At 42.3% G+C, this 22393-nt stretch overlaps 1 protein-coding gene across 3 annotated transcripts; it reads left to right on the forward strand.

Moving 5' to 3' along the window:
- Positions 1–7569: 7569 nt before the first annotated feature.
- On the forward strand, positions 7570–17840 carry LOC139335502 (mitochondrial carrier homolog 1-like). 3 transcript variants are annotated; one of them, XM_070969129.1, is made up of 12 exons: positions 7570–7802; positions 9074–9158; positions 9237–9343; positions 10361–10423; positions 10816–10873; positions 11169–11220; positions 11569–11628; positions 11733–11826; positions 14591–14638; positions 14717–14784; positions 14979–15054; positions 15273–17840. In XM_070969129.1, the coding sequence occupies exons 1-12, from the start codon at positions 7650–7652 to the stop codon at positions 15345–15347; spliced, it is 939 nt and encodes a 312-aa protein (XP_070825230.1). In that variant the 5' UTR covers positions 7570–7649; the 3' UTR covers positions 15348–17840. The 3 variants fall into 3 exon arrangements, with proteins under 3 accessions (XP_070825230.1, XP_070825231.1, XP_070825232.1); XM_070969130.1 differs by having other exon boundaries at positions 7604–7802; positions 10364–10423; XM_070969131.1 differs by having other exon boundaries at positions 7664–7802; positions 9242–9343.
- Positions 17841–22393: the final 4553 nt, after the last annotated feature.

The raw sequence follows: 22393 nt of genomic DNA on the forward strand, positions 1-22393 counted from the left end.
AAGACAACTAGCTTATACCACATACTAGATTATACTGTGAAAGCAACAGGTACACTTCAGGCTCCAATCAGATCTCAGTTGGAGATGTACCAGTTCTGCTGGTGTGGTTTTCAGTCAGCATGGAAGCTACAGTTGTGGTTGCTAGCAGCAGTTAATGTACACTTTCAGTTTAAGAGTTTTGTATGACTTGGAGCTGCATCAGTCTCATTCAGGCCAACCCTTTTCATTCCTAGTACTTCAAATACAATCCCCTGGTATCTCATATCGTACAAGGTCCTCTTTATCGTCTGTATGAGATGCACTCATCCCAGTGACGCACAGAGCCTTTCTGCTGGAAAGCCTTTCTAACATGGTTAATGCTGTGAAAAGTCACAGTTTGGTTAAGAGATTCAGAGATCTGGAGCCAAGCCTTCAATGGTTACTAACATTGTGGGTGCGCCTCCTTTCTGTTTTACCTCCAAATAAAGTGGTTTCATCCGGGTGAAGTGCTTCAGGAAATAAATTTCAGATTTCAGCCTTGGTGTTTCATCCCCACATGCTATACAAGGCTTTCACCTCCACATAGTATTATAATCACGAACATCAGTACAAGGGAAGTCTGGGTGGTCATGTTTCCTGCAGTGCCACAGGGAATCTTTTCCGTGTATAGGTTAGATGAGGGGACATTCATCAGTTTGCATGTGGAGTATCACCATGAGAGACTGGTGAGTAATTATCTTATTACCTCAGGACCACTGGAACCTAATAAAAGTATGCAAAGGAAATGTGAAAAACTGCAATGATGGGAAAAGATGTTTTTCTAAGCACAGAAGAGTCAAGAAATATTAATGTAAGTTTTTATGTTGGGTTTAATTCATCAAGGTTGAGGGGAACTTATAGAGAGAAGATGGAGTGCTGGTTTGTTCGTCCCTCTATTCTCTGTAGTGTTTAAAGTACCATGTTCATCTGATGTTGTGCTCTGGATATAAACTCAGTAGTGCTGTCAAAAATATCACGTTATTAACACAAATCAATCTTAACGGAGTCTTTTTTTTTTTTTATCGCCAGATTTATGTTCTTTGTGACCTAGTGAACTTGTAGTTTTTTATAAGGTGTGTCCACTGCTAGTAACGTAAGAAAAACTACAGGATCCGTTTGTAAACAGGAAACAAAACAATAGGCACGCCCCACGCACGTGTTTGGTCTTGCCTGCTCGCTAGCTGTGAAAGAGTAGGCTACTGGTTTGTGTGGATGTCAAGCGTGAAACGCTGAAATGGATGCGAACAATTCTGAATGGAAAGTCTAGTTTCAAAAAGTTGCCACATGGGTCGACTGACAAGACCAAAGTTAAAGTGTGTATTGTCGGTGTGAACTGAATTATCACCGTAGCACATCCAGTCTGAAATACCACTCGATGACCAAACACACGGCTAATGTGAATTCTCTGCCGCCTCCTTGTCAAAACCAGAGACATATGGATGCTATTATGTTCAAAGGAAACTTAAGAAAGCAAAGTTTAAGTCATGGTTTAACTGCACTATAGGCTGAGTCCTAGTTTACAATGATGTGCACTTTGTAACTTTATCTTGTATCACCCTGTTTTGATCCCTTAGAAAGGGTTGTTGAAGGCTTTTTTTTGTAACCAAGTATTTATTTTATGTCATCTGTTTATTGACAGTGTTAAATTGTGTGAGATTTGATTCATTCAAATGTGAATGACTGCTCAAAGTGAGAATGTTAGTGTGAAATGTAACACTACACGTTGTTGTTTTCAATAAAAAACATTCGCACAAAGCGAGCCTATCCACTTTTCCATGTTGATAACAGTATATAAATGATAATTCAAGGGACATTTAGAATAGATAAAAATGTGCGATTAATTTGCGATTAATCGCGAGTTAACTCTGACATTCATGAGATCAATCGCAATTAAATATTTTAATTGATTGACAGCACTAACACTCAGTTGCTAGTATATTATGTACATGCTGAACTCAGATTCCAAAAAAGTTGGGACACTGTAATTATTCCTAAATAAAACAGAATGTGATATTTTTCTGACATACACTCAACTGAAAACAGCACAAAGACAGAATATCCAATGTGTGACCTCATCAGCTTCATTGGTTTTTATAAATATCCGCTTATTATGAATTTGATGCAGCAACACGTTTTGGGACAGGAGCAGCTAAAGGCTGGGAAAGATGTGGAATGCTCCAAAAACACCTGTTTGGAACATTCCACAGGTAAACAGGTTCGTTGTTTGCTTGACTCATCCATGCCCCCACTTTCCTCTATATGCAGACTATCTCTATGTATCTCTCTATGCTCTTTCCACTCCATCATCTGACTTCCTCCTTTGCTCCCGTCATAATTACTATGGCCAACAGAGGTTGCTGCATAACAAAAAAAAGCAATTATGAGTTATATCAACCTGCCTGCATCGTCGACCTATGTGTTTTTTTTCTGATGGGCTGTTTAAGGCACTTCACCTGATAATAGAGCTGGACATTTTCACATGTAGGTGTTATGATGGAAAAAGAGAAAACGTTGATAATCAGTCTACTACATGTCATAGTATGTGTGTAGTACATGTTTGTGTGATAAAACATATAGTACATCCAAGTAATGCAGCACGTAACATAGTTGGTGTCTGATATTTCAGCCTGCATGCTGATCTACAGATTTCTATTCAACATCAAACTGTTTATAGTGAACAGGGTTTTTTTTCTCACACAGTTCTTTCCAAATGTTTGAACAAGTGACATGTCTTGAAAAATGGCCTTTCATAACAAGAAACACTTGAACCAGGGAGGTTGTTCAAGCTGCTTTATATAAATTTGTTCAACAGACTTTTTCATTTCACGGCATGCAGCCCACATGCCACCACTCATGTAGCTGCGGTGTAGTACTTCAGATTTATCTGAGAATGTCTGAGAAACATATGGTCAGACCAGAGGAGCACACTGAAAAGCAATGGCCGACATTCATCGCACACTGTTTCAAAGGCTGCAGAGGCTCCTCCTGTAAGAATGAATGATCTTTATAATCAACTATTCTTAAACAGGAATGAGCTTTAAAGCTGCATCATGATGTCTTCCTGGCTGCTTGAGGTCAGAACTCAACAACAAGCTGAAAATCATACCAATTGCCACCTTATATCTTTGAAAATATCTATATACACATATTCACACACCCTGAGAAGGATCAAGAAGGACACCAGAGACCACCAAGGGTTACCAACCACACAGTCTCAGAAAAATAATTTGACAAGAAAAGACAAGCAAGCATGATTTAATGACCCAATATACAATTATGTTGACCTGCTGTCAGAATTTGACCCTATTAACCTGAGGACAACTCCAATGACCTCACACTGAGTGAAATCCATACAGTACCCATCCATCCACACCCTGTATGACCACCAGCTAATAAAACACACACGCTGTATGAGAAAAATGATGTCCCTGGGATCAATAAAAGATGGAAAGAGAAGAAGCTTTTAATTAAACTGTGCCAGGGAAAATTTAACTTGACCCAGCTGTGCAGATATGAGCCAGCACAACAAGACTCCATCATTTCAATTTATGATGAGCCAACGAGTACAGAGATTTCATTTGAATTTACATTGAACAGAATAGAGGAGGAATGCAAATTCACACTTCTGTTTACTCAGTTTCATATTTGGATTTACTAAGCCTATTAAAATGTGACTTACAGTCAGTTCAAAGCCGTCTCGCTTCTCCCACAGCCAGCTAAAATCAACAGCAACATAAACTGTGAGCTGATGTTAGGCACAGTTCATATTTCAGCATGACGCCATGTTTTTTCAGTCTGTCCACCACTTTGGTCCAGACTGATAAATCTCAACAACTATTGGACTGATTTGTGTGAAATGTTGCACAGCCATTCATGGTTCTCAGAGGATGATTCCTACTGTACGCTCATCTAATGCAACTGGCAGGTTGACACTTTATAGTTCACAGTAAAATATCTCTACAAATACTGGATATTTTGTCGTGACATATGGTGCGGACAATCATGATCCCATCAGGATTAATTGCAACAACTTTCTCTGACTTTTTCATGCAGCACCATCACTAGGTCATCACTTTTTTCCAATAATATGGACTAAACAGCTGCAAAATTAATGTCATTGCCATCAGCCTCAGCTGCACTTTGTGTTTGGTGCTAACAGCGTTGTTAACATTAGGCAAACATCAGCATGTTGTCACTGTGAGCATGTTAGTATGCTGGTGGTAACATTTAGCTCAAAGTTCTGCTGTGCAGCCTCACAGAGATGCTCGTGTGGCTGCAGGCAGTCTGGGCTCTATTTGAATGGGCCAAGCATCATAAGCAGCACAAAGTGGTAGGTCTTGGGTGCACAGAATGTGTGGGTGGATGCTTGGTTCAAATGATGCAGAGGCACCACGTATAAAAGTGCTGGGTGAAGTGGAGTCATTATCCTCTCAGTCACAGCTACAAGTATTTAGTCTGCTCTTGTTGACAGCATCAGCAAATTACCAGCTGAGAGACTGGTTCTGTAATTTCTGAAACCCAATTCCCCCCGAACACTAACAACTTGCTTTGCACTGCCGTATTGGAATTTAAACTCCCACCTAAATGTGCCTCTACTTCCAGATTGCACTCTATACAGTCATGGGTAACAACATACACAGTGCAGGTGAATGTCAAGGTAAGAAACTGTCGTAGTCTGGCTCTACCAGTGCCATCAGAATCATCTGAAGGACTATGCAATTAAATAAAAATGCTTGAAGAAATAACAAATTTTGTTGAGGCAGTGGGACAGGCTGGGTCTCTGTAATATTATGAACTTGGTTACTATGTCTATATCAGTGGGGTGATTGTGTCCGCCTGATATCCAATAGTCACTGTCTTTTAGCTCTGTTTTGGTCTCCATCAACTTTTGAGAGAAACATTTGGCCTTTTATGTGCTAAATGTTCCACAATACTCACCAGTTAGTTGCTAACTGCCTGCTGTTTGGTGCAGAACAGGTAGCAGCAGCAGCAGCAGCAGCAGCAGCAGCAGGTAACTGTGACGTTATGGCTCCTAAAACCAAACCAATGAGCTAAATGAGGCTAAAAACTGCAGAGTTGGTTGTAGATTCTTTGAGTCGTCACTATGAGCGACACCTTTCACACTACACATCACCATTTGATCCAGGCTTAGCAGGGATATATTGGCAGAAACGTAATAATATTCACAATTATTACACCACTGTGTTTCTACAATAGCCCAGAATGGACAAACCAAGCACTGGCTCTGGGGAGAGGAGGGTGAGATGAGGGGTATTCAACTGGTTGACTGAATCCTACACACTGGACTTAAATGGGAAAATATTCATGAAAAAAACATGATTATTTATGTTGAACCACATCTCTTTGACATGAATTCATACCAGACATTTCAGTAGAATGGGTAGCATCAGACTGGGCACAGACACATGAGGACGGGGTGTTGTGATGGAAGAAGGATTTGGGTTTTCAAAGCCTCATTTTTACTACCATTGCATCGCTGCTTACACACAGCAGTATTAAATAAGCGATGTATCCATCTGCAGTCTGAGGGCTTGTGCTTGCCAGCATGAATGGAAACGGTCAGTGGGCTGAAACCGGCATCTGCAGTGATGTCAGTAAATCAACTGACCCACAGCATCGCACTGGTTTGTGAAATCTGTGTGTGAAAGGGAGTGTGTATGTGTGTGTTTGTGAGCTCCGTTCCTCCTTCCAATCTTATGGTTTCTTTCAGATGCATCAGGTCTGAATTTTGTGTGTGACGTCACATGTGGAAAAGGAGGTTGAAAGCCTGCATATGACCTGACATTCAATAGTGAGCCATGAATGACACGGTGATGATACGATGGACAAACAATAACACCAGATGATATGTAAATTAAAGTGTCTCGTTGACATTTCCATGATTCCAGCTTTAACTCTTTTGTCCATCAGGGAATGAATGGTCTATCTCAGGATGAATCACTGTTTAGTTTAGACTGTATTTCTATAATGAGGTGTGTGTTGTTAGATAGGAAAAACAGGGTGAATGAGAGTCAACATCAGCTCTGGTTTGTTTCAGCCGCCATGCAGCCACACACCTCTAACAGTGACCTCTGTCTGTTTTAAGGTGATTTTCTAGTAACAGATAGAAAAAAAACAGTATGATCCACATGTTAAGAGTCATATTTAACTGATTCTAATGATTTGACAGATATTCAAGTGTGCACCAACCCTCACTGTGAAACCTGGAACATGAAAGCAACACTTCGGTCCTCTTGTCCTACCAGTGTCTGCACTGGACGCATTCAGCCGCAGAACTGTTGGTGGCTGAGACACATTCTGACAGCACTCACATCCCAGGACACAATCAATGTAGTAAGCAGTGGAAATGGAGAGAAAATAGATTTGAAATGTAAAAATTCAAAGTACAGCTGACAGGATCAGTCGATAAATCAATTAGTTGAATGACAGAAAATTAATGAACTAGTTTGGTAATCATTTTAAGTCATTTCTTGACTATCGGTTGAATAAAACAAGCATTATGAAAGTGTGAAGTTAGATTCTACTGTAGGTAACAGCAATAACATTACAGTTTACAGTTACAGTCCAAATTCGCTGGAAGCCAGTGGTTGACTTCTTCCAATTCAGTTAAAAAACAAACAAAAAACAATAAAATCAAAACTTCTAAATAACATATATGTAAGAATTCAATCTTAATAGAATCTGAAGGCCATTGACAGAGGACACCTGGACCACTTTCAGTCTAACAGCACCACCTGCTGGATGTACAGCACTCCTCCTCACACACCATCAGGACGTGGTCATTCCTGGTGATTGTATTGTACATTACATATATGCATGTGTGTGTGTGTGTGTGTGTGTGTGTGTGTGTGTGTGTGTGTGTGTGTGTGTGTGTGTGTGTGTGTGTGCGCGCGCGCGCGCGCACTAGTTTATGGTCTATTTGCACTAGTGTTGCTTCTGTAAACTGTAAAAAACAAACTATTACATTGCTAAACATTAAAAGAACAGAAATGGAAAGATCAAGCATATTTTTTTTCAGTTGAACTGTTTTGTCAAAAAATAAATAAATAAAAAACAGTTCGATTGCTCTGGAATGCTACACATATTATCTGACTTTATTGTGCTATTTTTTTAAATTTCAGTTTCGTGAGTGCATCTCTGCTGCCTCCTGTCCTCGCTGTGCGGTACTGCAGGTTTTTCTCACGGACTTTTCAACTTCTTTCTTCTTTTCTGGCGTTTCCGTGTTAACATCTGGTCCTGCTGACGCCTGGCTGAACGAGATTAGAAAAAAAGTGCGTTCACGTGTGTTTACGTGATGGCACGAGCGTACGGCCCGCCTATGTGTTATGGTTCCGCTGTCACGTGACAGATATGTTTTTTTTTAGCCAGAATAAGTTCTGAAATCATAATAAAACACCATGTGCTCTTTCTGAGTCTCACAAAACGTGTACAATGTATGGAACCTGCAGTTTATTCGAGACAAAGAGCAGCTCTCTACCATCTGGCTCCCATCCAGATCATTTGAAGCAGGGAATATTATTCTGAAAATTCAAAGCGGAAGTTGTGTAACACTGAGTTTGGCTTGACGCTGACCGGTGATGAACCGTCTCCGTCCCTCGCGGTAATTAAAGATGGAATCAGCAGAAAACCTGTCCGATCAGGTAGTCGGTGTGCAGCAGGAGGCTCCACCGACCCCCGTGGACGTGGACAGCGCGGTGTTGCTGCTGGGAGCGGGAGTAACAGCCATCACACACCCGCTGCTGTATGTGAAGCTGCTGATACAGGTAGCTGATGGAGCTAGCTAACAGCAACCGTGAGAGTGCTGTCAAAAGCCACAGCTGTGTTGGTTTTTCGAGTCTTCCCAATGGTCGTGTCCATGTACTCATTCACCTTAGCGACCAGACGGCTTGCTGTCGCTCCATCCGTGGTCCTTAACCCGGGCAGGGGAGCCCAGAGTGACCGCAGCGTGCTCTTCCGGTAACCGGGACTGCAGCACGAGAAAGGGAAAAAAAGGGGGGTTTAAAAACATGTTCGCTTAATTTAGCATTGATCAAACATTTTCGCTCTGTAGTTTTTCTCTATTAAGGTTCCACAGCTGTTTACCTGTCCTTTCAAACATTTTCTCACTTTTTACCCGAGTCAACATGTGTCCAGTGTCCAGCTGCTTGTCCACACCTGTACTTCTGTCAGCTGCTTGAACTGAATGCATGTCCCAACATCCGAGTGAATGCGGTGTCTACGTAGCTTCCATTTTATCAGCAACTGTTGGAAGAGATGGAGCATCTGTGAAGCCTCACAGTGTCCTGACAAAAACACAAGCGTGCCAGAATCTCTCTGACTTCCACTTCTACAGTGTGTTCTGTGATATTGACCGATAGGAACTTCTCTGTGGCACATCAGGAGATCAGTGATCTTGTGCCATCAGTCACAGTTGGTCCCTGCCTTTGTACTTCACACAGGATGTGGCAGACGGCACGCCATGTCTCCCAGCTGAGTCGCAGCATGATTTTGTGACTCTGTGATCATCTCATCTGACCAAGTGAACATTTGAAGGACAAAATCATATTGCACTCTGATACAAGCATCGGTCTTGTTGTCTTTTCAGTTTGCAAACAGCTAAAGTGTGAGCAATCTAAGCTGATCAGTCCCCTCCTGCTCTCCGAGCACCTGTACTGGGATTTAATAGAGGCACATTTATAATTTAGCTGTTCTCAGGCAAATGCAGAAAATAGCATTTTGATCAAGACTCCTGAATTCTACATGTTGACCAGCAGTCATTTCCTGTGCTGCTGTGAGGAAATCATGACTTATTGATCATTTGACGTCACAGCCCCAGTCATGCCAGTTCAAGCATAATCCAGTCTTGATAGCATTTTGGGACAGAGCTGTTACTGGGTCAGACAAGCACCACTTTAGCATGGATGGAGGCCATGACTCAGAGAAAAAGATGCAATTTGAAATGTAATTGCTCATGGCTGACACAAGGCCGTTCGTTTTTAGTCATCACATTACATCCCATGAAGCAGTGGCTGCATTGACTTACTGTTGTTTCCAGGTGGGCCATGAACCTCTTCCCCCAATTGTGGGCACAACCATGTTTGGACGAAGAGTCTTGTACCTGCCTGGCTTCTTCTCCTATGGTGAGTGATTATTATTATTCTGCTCGTTTCACAGCTCATATGTTCAGAGCAGGTGACAGGAAATGAACTTGTCCACAGCACAGCACATCGTGAAGGTGGACGGAAAGACAGGACTCTTCCGCGGCCTCTCACCTCGCATTGTGTCCAGTGCCATCTCCACCGTGGTCAGGAATAAAGTGAAGCAGGTAAGCAAGGACTGAGATGAAGGTTTTCAGAACATCATCACCAGTTATTTGATATGAAGGCTGATGCAGACATGGTTTTCAAGCATTTTCTTGAAATCCATCCATATGTGGGGATATGAGGGTGAGGACGGACATGCTTACTGCAGGCTGTGGGGACAGTGGCCAGCTGATTGAACTTAGCAGCCTCTCTGTGAATGGACAGCTGCTCCTCACTGCAGCAGGCTTTGTTTCGTCTCTCATGTCTCTCCCTCTTAAGGAAGAACGCTGTGATGCACTGATGGAGTATAGACTGGTTATTGTTTCACATGAAGTGGTTGTGTGTTTGTCCTCGTGGGTACCAAACGGACCCAGTGGGGCATGGACCTCATCCTCCTTCACCCTCATCCCACTAGTGACAGTCTGAGAGGGTGAAGCCTGTATGTGAAAGAACGTTAGCTATTCACTGTAACTCCAGATTCTCTGTGTAGCTGAAGAAAAAGCCTTTTTGGGAGCCGACTGTCCAGTCTCACCTGAATATATTCAACTTATACACATGGTGGGACGAGGTGGAGTCCATGTAGTATGTGGGGGTGGATTAAAAGTCTTCAGTGCTGTGTGAGAAGGGATGGACCCACTGGTGATAGCTGTAGAGGGCTGTGTCTGTACTCATAGAATCTAGAGTTACAGTAAGTAACTTGTGTTTGCACCTGGCCCTGCTTTGCTGTGGTCCAGCCACCAGTAGTCAGGTGTCAATACGCACACTAAAACAGTAAGAGACCCCGTCCTCATGTGTTTCCAGTTTGTGTGACTGTCCCTTCATCACAGCTCAACAGGAAAACACAAGCCAGAAAAATACAAAAAGGGACATCTTGTACTAAAAGTATATTGTTGGAACATGTCCTCCTGATTGAACAGTGTAACGAATGTCATTATCATTCTGAGGCTCATTAATAATGTCTGTGTGAGAGGTGATTTTAAAAGCTTTGGACGTGGAGGTATTGTGAAGGGTCGTCAAAGTAATTCTAGTTCTTTATTTAGCAGGTAGAGCTTCTTTCAAAGAGAGATGACATGCAGTCTTCACTCAGGAAAGTGGTCCAAGAGGTGAGAATTGCTCCTGAATAACATAACTGACCCACAGGTACTGTATCAGCAAGACACATTTATCAGCCTTAAAATGGACCCATTTCTGGGCTGATCCTGCACACTGGAGCTGCTCAGTTATGGCAAAAATCTTAATCATGAGTATTTTGGCCAGTATTGAGATCAAGAAAGGGTGCACTGCAATTCATCACACAAGACAACATGAGAGCGTCATGGTGAGAACGGAATGCAGTGCAATATTCATTTATCTTGATTATCTTGTTTTCGTAATTGTTGGCAGCCAGAGTTCGACCCATGGTCCAGCTCCACTGTACATTCCTTTTTCGCTTTACTTTGGAGCAAATGTTTTCAGTGTTGTAACAAGTTGTCTCTTCAAACTGCTTCCTCTGCAGACCTCACATGAGATGATCATCCAGTGTCTGTCCAGAGTAGCCACTCATCCTTTCCATGGTATGTCTGCATTATATGTCTTTCTGGAAGCTTCCACCTCATCTACAGAAGCGATGCCACAAGCAGCGTTAGAGCTGGGGCTCATTATTTTCATTCTTGGTTGGTTTTGATTGCAGTGAATCCTTCGCTCTGTAAAATGTGCGAACACTGTGAAAAATCACAAACTCTCTGATGTGACGTCCTCAAATGTCCCGCTAGAGGTCATTCAGTATTCAGTCATTCAGATGTAACGTCATAAAATCCAAGAGGTACGCTGGTTGTGTCGCTGTTCACCTGTTGTGTTTTCCTTTGGCAGTCATGTCAGTGCGCTGTATGGCCCAGTTTGTTGGCAGAGAGGCCACATACAAGTAAGACCACAGTATTTCCTTTCAAGGCTTGAAAACCTTTTTCAAATCTCAGCTGTCTCTACAGCACTGAATACTGGTGACGAACTCAGCAACAGTCCAGGTTAAAGCTATCAAAAATCTTCCTCATCATCAAATGATTGCTGATTATTTATTAAATGTCTAATCCTTAAGATTTCACTTCAGACTTCACAGTAAAACAGCAACAGTAGGAAAAGTGCTGTTTGTATTAAAGGACCAGTGTGTCACATTGAGTGGCATCTAGTGGTGAAGTTGGAGATTGCAACCAAGCGTGTTAGATTAGTATTTTTGTACTCCGTCGACATTCTGCATTCTGTGTGTCATTTGCAGTGGGATGTTCTGTTGTATCACCAAGATATTTAAGGAGGAAGGATTTGCTGGATTCTACGTGTGAGTCATCCATAATTTTCACTGTTTGTTAGTGAAAGTCTTACAACATTTTGATGTTGACCTTTGACCTCCAGCGGTGTGAGCAGTGTTCTGTGTGTTTACAGGGGTCTCGTACCGCATGTGGTGGGAGAGGTTCTCTTCCTGTGGTGTTGTAACCTCCTGGCTCACTTTATTAACACCTACGCTGTCGACGAAAGTGTAAGTCCATTACTCTTTTGGCTAGTAGAGGAGAGAGTGGAAGGAAGAAATTCATTTTATATTAAAATAAATAGCTGCTATAGAATCGGTCACATTTAAAACACAATAGTTCTTCCTCTGGGTCATATCATCATTAGCAGTGTTCAGAGAATAAAGCTGAATAAATCTGTACTTTACAACTTGAATACAGTGATTTGATGGAGTGTGTACATTCATTTACATGCAGTTTTTCCTTTTCTCTAATGCATTACTTTGAACAGTCATCAGGCGAGCAAACTGTAACAGAGAGCTCTGCCTGTTTGATTTATGGTTCATGTAAACTCCACACGTGCTCCATCTTAACCTGCTGGCTTGATAAATTCAGTATAATGTACATTTCTGGTGCATTAAGTCACTCTTCTGCTGCCTCAGTCTGAAGTACAGTAAAAGCCATTTACAACTGATGGAACCGATCTCTGGTGCTTCATGTAGCCAATGAAATTCTGAAAACGAGGGTCTGCTGCTTCAGTGAGTGATTTACAGCCAAATTAAGGAATTCAGTCTGAAATGCAAAATATAGTAAATGGCCTGAATATAAAGATATATAGCCTACATACAGTATACCCAAAATATAAATATAGATTGCCTGAATATAAATATATTTATCTAGAAGTAGTCAGCTGACGCCCAGGCATGCTTTTAGAAAAGCATATGTATATAAATGACATGTGCCTTGACATCAGTTAAAATGTCCTTAACAGGTGGTTTGATCTCCCATTGTCATGGATGGGTAGAATAAGTTTAAGATGAATATACTTCCCAGGATTTTATAGCCCATGCAAATGCTACCACTTAAGATCAATAGGAGAGTCATTTTAGAAATTGAAGGTTTAATGTCAAAATTTATATGGTACAAAAAGAAATCTAGGTTAAAGATGAAGACTTTACAACTGCCAACAGATTGGGGGGGGGGGCATGCTCTTCCTAACTTTCTGTATTACAATTGGGCTCATCATGCCCAGATAAATCAAGCTGGCTTAAATATCTTCTGCATGGAGGGGAGCCCTCTACAGATGCATGGTGTGCTGCTCCTCTCTCTTTTCAGCCTCATTTCAACTGACACAAGGGAACTCCCAGCAGAGGTTAAAAACACTGTCATGCTAAGCATACTTAGGAGGCGTGATATCACTGAACACACTGGTCAGAGAGATTTTTCATCTGCATTGCAACCTTTCATTAATAATAAAGCTTTCCCTCCAGGCATAGAAAAGAGTATTTTCGATGCCTGTACTCAAAGGAATTAAGATTTGTTTCTGATTTATTTGAAAATGTTACCTTCATGTCATTCAAACAAATTCAAAATCAGTACAAAATTTGACGTAATCAGTTTTTTGGTTTTCTCCAAGTGAAACATTTCCATCCATCCATTATCTATACCGCCTATCCCTTTCGGGGTTGCGGGGGGCTGGAGCCTATCCCAGCTACAATGGGCGAGAGGCGGGGTACACCCTGAACCGGTCGCCAGCCGATTGCAGGGCCACATGCAAAGACAGACAAACATTCACACTCACACTCACACCTACGGACAATTTAGAGTCATCAATTAACCTAATGAGCATGTTTTTGGTCTGTGGGAGGAAGCCGGAGTACCCGGAGAGAACCCACGCATGCACGGGAAGAACATGCAAACTTCACACAGAAAGGCCCCGCCTGACCTGGGGATCGAACCGGCAACCTCCTTGCTGTGAGGCACGCGCACTACCTGCTGCGCCACCGTGCAGCCCCGTGAAACATTTCATTATATCATATTTTACATTCGCAAATAAGAAACCAATTTTAAGTTCTATTGAAAACTTCCTTCTTAATTTTAATATAATCCTTTAATGACAAGAAGTTTATTTCTCTTTTTTACGAAAAATGTATCTATTTCAATTCTGCTAATGCTGACAGGACTAGGGAGCTCTGGGAAAAGTGTTTGGAGGTTAAACTTATCACAGAGTATTGTTGTACCTACGAGGCAGCTCTCCTCATCCACTGGAAAGCCACTTTAATGTGGAAACTCCTGCTCTTAGCAAGGCAATGTGTTCTGTCCCAGTGGATTCAGGAGAAGCCTCCCTCAGTCTCACTGTGGTACAGAGAAACATCGAAGGTTTTTCCTCTGGAACATCTTAGTGCTACTTTAAAAGGTAACAACAATACCTCCTCAAACTTTTGGCAACCCCTTGTTGATTATCTTGGCAGTGATCTGGTTCAGTAATTGCAGAGAGGGCGTCCGCCCCTCGTCTTTACAAATAAAACAAGGACTGTTAAATCTCATCCTTTGACATGATCCAAATCAAATCGAATGTGTTTTGATGTAACCCATGTACATTATTACTTTTCTTTTTTAAATTTGCAAGAGCTGTGTTGTCTGCTTCTTTGTTTGTTTATTCATGAAAAATCAATAAAATATTATTTAATCTGTGGTATTGTTATCAGTTTTTATTGAACTTGGACGAAGGTAAGATGTCATGATGTGGTCCCTTTGTGCTTTCCAGCTAATAAGTCCCAGATATACTCATCTGCAGGCATCTGTCTACAGAAATAATCAGGCAGAAATAGAAAACATACTCCACGGTGTTCAAACATATTGACTCAATGCCAGTAGTACTTAGCGCGAGGTTAGTCATCTAGGCTAATTATACAGGAACTTACAGGGATGCTAAGGGGTTAATTGAACTAAAATGATCCGTTTTCTGTTCCATGCAAGCACACTTTCACCTCTGTCCTTGTATTTCTGTTGCAGTTCAGTCAGGCGTCAGCAGTAAGAAGCTACACTAAGTTTGTGATGTGGGTGAGTTCAACACTCAAACTGTTAAATGTGTCTGATATGTGACATTAGTGCATGTTAATGGAGTGTGGTCTTCTCTAGATTGCAGTGAGTGTTCTAACATATCCGTTCAGGCTGGTGACCGATCTTATGGCAGTCAACAACTGTGGGTGAGTCATTCTTTCAAACATTAGTACATTCACTGATTCATAATTGGCAGAGATGGACATTTTACTGTTGAAATACATGTTTGATTAAACCTGTAGTCACCATTCAGACTGGTAGCTCGTGCCTAAGAAGCATTTGTGAAATCCCAGCTACAGTCCTGGCGCTTCGGTCTGATTGCTTGTGCTTTGCTTGTCAGCCTGGCTGCAGGTCTTCCTCCTCACTCTCCCATCTTTAAGTCTTGGCTGCACTGCTGGAGTCACCTGAGCCACAAGGTACAGTCACTCTTTCACTTTCGTTCTGTTCATTCAACACCTAAAGGACACAAAGGGAAGAGCATTGTCCATTCATTCCCTCACTAAACCAGCTGCACGCTAGATCTACACATCTGATCCGGTGCATCGCACTGGGACTCCAGAAAAGCTTGGTATTTCACCCAGATGAGAGTGGTTTTGCAAAGCGTTTAAAGTGCGTATGTGTCCCCTCGTCTCAGGGCCACCTCTTCAGAGGATCCAGCTTCTTTTTCCGCCGGGTGCCTGTGATGTCCCCGCCCTCCACCGAGGACTGATATCATTGTTACCTGCTGGGATGATCTTCCTCCTCTGCCTCATAAACATTCTCCAAAGACATGGCCTCCACCCCACCCCCCCGCCTGTCGGACTTGGCTGCTGTCATCCAGGTGTAGCAGGAGCAGCAGACGCACAGTTCATGGAGGGCCAGTGAACTTTTCTTTACAGGAGCTTTAGTTCAGTTCAGTGAATGAGGACAGAGGTGATTCTGTTCACCACCGGCTGGATAAATCCAGCAGCTGGAGTCAGTTCAGAAACTATGGTGCAGTGTTTGTCCTTGACCGCGGTGCCCAAACGTGAATACGCCACAACTCTGACTTCACTGCTTCGTCTCGTGTGTGCTGAGACAAATATCCCAAACCAACTGATGGTCTTAACTTATATTCCCATAGAGTCATCCATTTTTCTGTGTGGAGGGACAACCAATTGAGCATTAAGTCTGACACTGGTGTTTGTCAGCGGGATGTTCCTGCTGGATCACACAGTGCAGTTTTTAAATTCATCTGCACTTTAACTGCATGACCGTGAAATAATGTCCAATGACAAAAGTGAAGCTTGAAATTCGCTTGGTTGGACACGGGAAGCAAGTCCCACTGAGTCTGTTACATTCACACTGTTACAGAAATGAATGGCTGCCTGAAATGGTAGAAAAACACATCAAAAACTCTTAAAATTTGATAGAATTTGCAGTTAAGGAGCAAAAATTTGTGTTTAACATAACCTTGTATTGTCCTTTTAAAGCCATGTAACTTGCTGAGTTGTGGCTGCTGTTGCCACAGATGCTAATTAAACATTGACAAAACACTGAAATTTGGTTACTATTTCAAGATCACGCTGCGTCAATTGCTGCAAGGACATCAGCACTAGACAGGCTGACCGAGAGCGAGGAGAATGAGGAAGTGTCCGACAGCAGACCCCAGGTCTGCGAGTCACGGCAAGAGTGTATGTTTGAAACTTACTGGTCCCGAGTCATTGGCTGCATCACTTCCTTTGCTTCCCAGCTCTATGAAGGAAAATAGGTTTACTTTATTGGCCTCTCGTGTATTAATGTCACTGAGATCTTACTGATCTTCCTAAACCCACAGTGCCATCGAAGCTCAAAACAAAATACAAACACTGAATATATGTGGAACTCCTTCCTGAGGACAAGAAGCTCACAGCACTGGAACATCTATGTAAAAAAAAAAACAACTGGAATGAAGTTTAATCCACACAGAGTTAAATGTTCAAGTCCTGTTAGAACTTCCTCCTCATTATTTTATGAAGACCTTAAGCATTTTAACATTAGCAAGGTAAGAAAAACTAAACTCAAATAAAACGCTGATTAGCTAATGTGCTGTTAAAGATTAGCATGTTGTATTTGGTGACTGTCTTTGGCCAACAGCCTTTCCCTGCTGTCACTCAGGCTCTCTGTTTAGCTCATCAGTATTTCTTTCACACAGACATTTCACTAACATTACTTTAAGTCCTGAATGCAGGAAAAAAAAAAAAAAAAAGATTTCCGGCAGAAATGGCGCACCTCACATCTGCCCACTGAACCCTCCTGGGACTGAGACCACAAAGCAGGAAACAATAAGCGTGTGTCTTATGAGGCACAGTGCGTTGACTTCCTGTTTTACATAACACAGATTGTCTGTGATATGCCAACACTAAAATGTAGTGTAACAGTAGCGCAGTCATTAAGTCACTGCACTCACTGTCATCAGATAACACTGGCAACCATAAACCACTGGTCGTAGCAGCTCCGGTCTATAGCAGCACAGCTGAGCATGGGTGTGTTTTCTTCCTGCCAAATTAAATGTAACATTTTGAAGTTGACAGTTGAAGAATATCTTCTTACAAAAGTCACATAGTCTGGCTCTAAACTGTCCTTTAAAGTACTGACTGGGCTCCAGTAGCTCACTGGTAGACTGCAGATCATGTATTGAGTCCTTACAGCAGCTTGGGCTCCATTTCTCTGCTGAGACCTCTGCTGCATGTCGTCCCCTATCTGTCTCTCTCCACCTGTCACTGTCTGAATAATGAAGCAGAAATACAGCAATAATAGTAATCATCTCAGGCAGTGATGACTGTCATTCACACTGCTGACTGTCCTCCATCAATAAGTGTCATTCATATGAAGCCAGTTTTGAAGCTGTATGACTACAGGACACACTGCACCTGAAGTTTCTTTGCTATTGAAAATCCTGTCTGTGTTTCTGTTTCTGGAAACGTATCCATAGACGTGGGTTTGCCGAGACTAACAAACAGTTGTTGTTTTTTTTTTTAAGAAAAATTATTTGAAGACATTTGAAAAAACTACATATAGACCATAGAAATGCATACAGAAATGCATGCAAAAACTCAATGTAAAATCTTACATATAGTAAATATGTAGATGTAGGAATTAAGTAGTAGTAGTAGTATGTGTCTTGAATTTTCATTTTATACTCCAAAGTTTTAAGAGTTTTGATTCTGCTTGTGTTTTTTAAACACATTTGTGCTGAAACTTTTTTCATTCCATTGTAGTGTGTACTACCTTAATTTGATGTTGCATTCGTTGATAAAATGTCGGGGCACCACCTTCCTCAGCTAAGAAGGACTGCAGAAATTAACTGCTATAACGCTGATAAATACTAACGAATGAACTAACGGTAAACCAGTCTGATAACCTGAAGTGTAAATTCTGGATACAGGGATCGTAAATATTCAGTTCAAAAGGACACCGTCTAACCAGGACTTAAATCAAAATATCATTTATTAAGCAGAATTGTGGATAATGGGTAATGTACCATGAACAATAAGACAGAAGATGGGAGGTGATATGACAGAACAAACAAGAAACTTATGGCAACACAAGGGTAAATAAATTGGCGATAGTGAGAGGCAGTCTAAAAGGAGTAATGGGGACGCGAACGCGGAGTTAAGGGAAAGAACGATTAATGGAGAGAATTTGGACGAATTGACCTAATCTTAACCTCACGGACCAACTCTTATTCAAACCCACTTAGCGTGCCTACTTGGTTGCTGGCGTCCCGTTGTGCTCTGCTCCGAACTGGCTCGAAGACGTTCCAGATGTTCGTCCGCGGCTCGATCTACTTGGTGGTCTAGTGGAAGGCCCAGACCTCCAAGATGACAAACTGGTGCGGAACGGGGCGTCTCTGGAACTGGTTCGGCGGTCGGTTACAGATGATGGACTGCTCCGGATGGTTGTGAACCGGACCAAGGATCAACAGCTGGCCGCAGGGTTTGGTTCGGTTGAGTCCGTGACGGATTATTTTAGACTGATAGTACAAATTAAGAGTCTCTTCGATGGCCGGTCGAAGAAGGCTACAAAATTAGTATTACTTGCCTAATTTCACTAATGAAAACAAAACAAAACGTTTGGCTAAAGAAGAAGTTAACTTTGAGGTTTACGGCAAATTATAAGAATACGTCTTCTGAAGATTATTTACGCTACTCGGAATGGCTTGGAGTAGCTCGAAGACGAAAACTTAAGGAGCAAAACGACTGTGCAAACTTAAGACAAAAGCAAAGAAAATAACTCAGCTGAGAGTAACTAGACGTGAAAAGAGAACAAAAGAACAGGACTAAAACCAACTAACAGAAACAAAAATCTACTGAAAATCTAAAAATCTACTACAAATCTACTCTACTATAAAATCTACTATAACTCTTACTCCACTGAAACGCGCACTACACGCAGTTTTTAAAGGTCGCTCCGGGGCGTGTCGAAAGGCAGGCCATCGAATCACGGGAGACTCTTTGTGACGCGCGGTGTAATCTCGCCTCATGGAGCTGAACTAATCAAAGAATCATACGAGGGGCTCATCTGCTTCTCACTATGGTCAATCACATATAATTTCAATGACCAATTTTCAATGGCACTTCAACATTGTTTACAGCATGCATTAGACACTTTCTATGGTTGGGTGAAAACATTAAATGATAATCATGGTACAGTTTTATCCCAACAGGTATAATAACTCAATGAATAACTAATACAAAAATAAAGGTAGGAATAAAGAGAGGCAGATTATATTTGTCAAAAATTGATTATCACGATAACGGTTACTTATCGATAAATGTACAAAGTCAAGCATATTCAATCTGACGGTTAGGAAACTCTGGATGGTAGTATAGTTTGTGGTGACAGTTCATACAACTTTTATAAAACCGTTAAAATCACAACTTAGTCATACTTTGGGTCAGAGATACGGGAAAAACATCAATGTTATGCGTACCCCGAGTCCTGTAGGTTGAAAACATGAAAAGTTAAGTTTGACATAAGATCTGGTTATCTTGGAGTGTTGAGGAAAACACACAAACGTGAGTCACTAGTTGCTTCAAGGGATGTCCGGTTTACGACCATCAGCATTTGCTGATGTCTGTGGATTCTTCTGAGGCCTGCTATTTGTCTCTTCAGGCAGTCTTGTTGTATGGAGTCCTCGGGCTATTGGGGAAGTAATTAGCATAGCGTGGGACATCCTGATTTAGAGATAGGCGTTGACCTTTTGGCTTTCTTTCTTCAGTGTGTGAGTAAAGTAGTTTACTGAACCAGACTTCCTGTCTCTCTTCGAAATCAGATTGCATTATAGGTAAACCAGGCGGTCTATAATTCAATCGGTTGGCGGGTTTACACCTCCATTTCCTTTGAGTATCACCAGAAAAGGAGGGAAAGAAGGGGTCAGTTAAAGGCCGGTTCTGCTACATATCCCCCACTCGATTCGATGGTCGCTGTCCAGGGAACTTCGGATCGCTGAAAGATCAAGCAGAACAGGTGGCACACAGCAGCATTTGAACAGAGTTTGGGTCCGTTTGAGGTATCCTAAGAGCCAATTACTCGTTATAGCGACTTGGAAGAATAACAAAATAAAAGGGAAACATGCAATAAAGGGGAGACTAAGGTTAGTATGCAAGCTCGAGGATTGCAGGGGCTATGTTGTCTCCTTTACATTATGAGCTTAGGATACACTTGAAGAAAAACGCGATTCTAAAAGTTTACAGGTGACCTAGGGATATGGGGGAATCCTACTTACAGCTAAACTGTTCACTGAGGATCCAATGTCACACAACACACCCAACATTAATACGTCAACTAATTGTGCGTGAGCGTCGTCAACCTGCACTACAGAAAAGGAAGAAAAGAAGAACAAAAATATATAGCTTTTTACAGATTGAGGTACATCTACAGATCAATTGACCATATTCAACCGACTGTGTTATCTGACGAGAGTCTGATGCTGAGAAGAGTGTCGAAGGCAACCAACTGCTGTTAACAAACCACCAATAAATTGTTTGTATCTCTTATTGTGTCCACTTGATTGTGACTGAGTGATAGTGAACTTTTGTAACTGCTGCAACGTGTGGATTGTATCTACTGTCGTACCTTTTAATTAGGATCACTGAAATCGTTATGGCATAAACTGTCCCCCACTTGATTCCTAGTCAAATGGTTGGATTGCAAGAATGGAGCAAGTATCACCGATAATTCAAATTTTTAGAGGTGTTCAGACCGGGATGTCTAATTCAGATTTCTTCTATACTACTGGTACCTTAAAATTGTTAATCCTCCTTCACAGTAGTTAACGTTATATAATGTAATTTAACTCTTAACTGAGACTCTGGCGTCCCCGTTCGTTCCCATGGGGGTTTTGTGAGGTTTTATCTGGTTCTGGTACATTACTGGAGGGAGTTTGTCAGTGATCAGATAAGGACCTGCCCAGTGGGGAAGGAGCTTACGGGTTAGCCTTCCGAGACCTTGATTGGTGGCTCCAGTAGCTGGAGCAAAGATGTAGTACCACACTTTGTCCCCCACTTGGAGCTCTACATGTGATACTTTTTGGTCATAACAGGTTTTGCATCTTTCAATACTTTCACTCAGGTTTTCCTGAGCAAAGGAAAACGTAGTTTCCAAGTGTTCATTCCAATCAGCCATGTACTGATGCGTAGTGTAGGCTGTTGAAATGTTAGCTCCACCTGGTTGATAGAGCAGGTGCATTGGCAAGGTCATTTGTTGACCTGTCGTCATCTCAACAGGAGAGAAGCCTATGGTGGTATGTGGCATTGCTCTAATAGCCATCAGAATCAAAGTCAGTTGCCAATCCCAGACTTTGTGTTTAGCGCGTGGAGAGTCATGGGCGTGCCTTAGCATCACCCCCCTGTGGCTCTGGTACACCGCGAGGGCAACAGAAGCGAGTGCATCAGAGACATAAACAAGAAAGCCCAGGACGGCGAAGAAGAACAGAAGGGCCCGAGAAAGAAGGCCATGAAGCACAGGATATGGCGTCTGGATGGATCCGAGGTCGTCAGAGAAAGCAGGTGTGTCACAAGCACTGGGACGTGGTCGAGCGAGAGCAGCAGAGAGAGGTGGAGTAACGATGTGGACATTAGGGGCGGGTGGGTGGGGAAAAAGGTTTGGTTTAAGGTTTTCAGTGTCAGGGGGAGTTTCTTCCTCAACCCCTGGCAGTGACCGAAGGACGTTGTGAACTGTATCTACCTGAGTGTTTAATCTGACCAGTACATCACTGCCGATATCATGTGGCAGATTTGGGGTAACCACAAAGGCATGAGTCAGCTTTCTATGACGCCGTTCCACCTTCCCTGAGTAGATACCATCGGCTGCCAAAATTGGTTGAGGCAGAGGATCTATAGGAAGGCAGGAGGTGGTTTTCACAAGCTGGCTGCTGGAGTGGTCTTGTACTACTGTCTCAGAGAATTGCCAGCTGATAGCTGACTTGTCAGCACAGAGGGCCAAGACCGTGTCATCAGCATGAACACCACTTATATCAGTGTTGTTGACCACTTTTGGACAGTGTTTACTGTCAGTGGCAGTGTCATCGAACTTACACAGAGAAGTGTTTTGTTCGGTCAACAGTTCTTGTTGTGGCCAAGGTGATGTTGGGGTGACATCTGGAGTCACGCCTGATGTCTCATCATCCCCAGTGGCCTCTGGCGGTTCTGGGAGAATGTTCTGACTCTCAGGTTCAGCGTCAAGGGCATAGCATTGAGCCGTGTCTTGCTGGAGAAGAGAAAGGGGCAAAGGTTCGCGGACCTGTGCCCAGAG

The sequence above is a fragment of the Chaetodon trifascialis genome, chromosome 8 (genome assembly GCF_039877785.1).
Source record: "Chaetodon trifascialis isolate fChaTrf1 chromosome 8, fChaTrf1.hap1, whole genome shotgun sequence".
NCBI classification, from domain to species: Eukaryota; Metazoa; Chordata; class Actinopteri; order Chaetodontiformes; family Chaetodontidae; genus Chaetodon; species Chaetodon trifascialis.

Coding starts and splice junctions, on each gene's coding strand:
- LOC139335502 (XM_070969129.1), top strand. CDS start 7,650: ATGGAATCAGCAGAAAACCTGTCCGATCAGGTAGTCGGTGTGCAGCAG. Junction 14,639..14,716: donor ACACTAAGTTTGTGATGTGG/GTGAGTTCAACA, acceptor GGTCTTCTCTAG/ATTGCAGTGAGTGTTCTAAC. Junction 14,785..14,978: donor ATGGCAGTCAACAACTGTGG/GTGAGTCATTCT, acceptor TTTGCTTGTCAG/CCTGGCTGCAGGTCTTCCTC.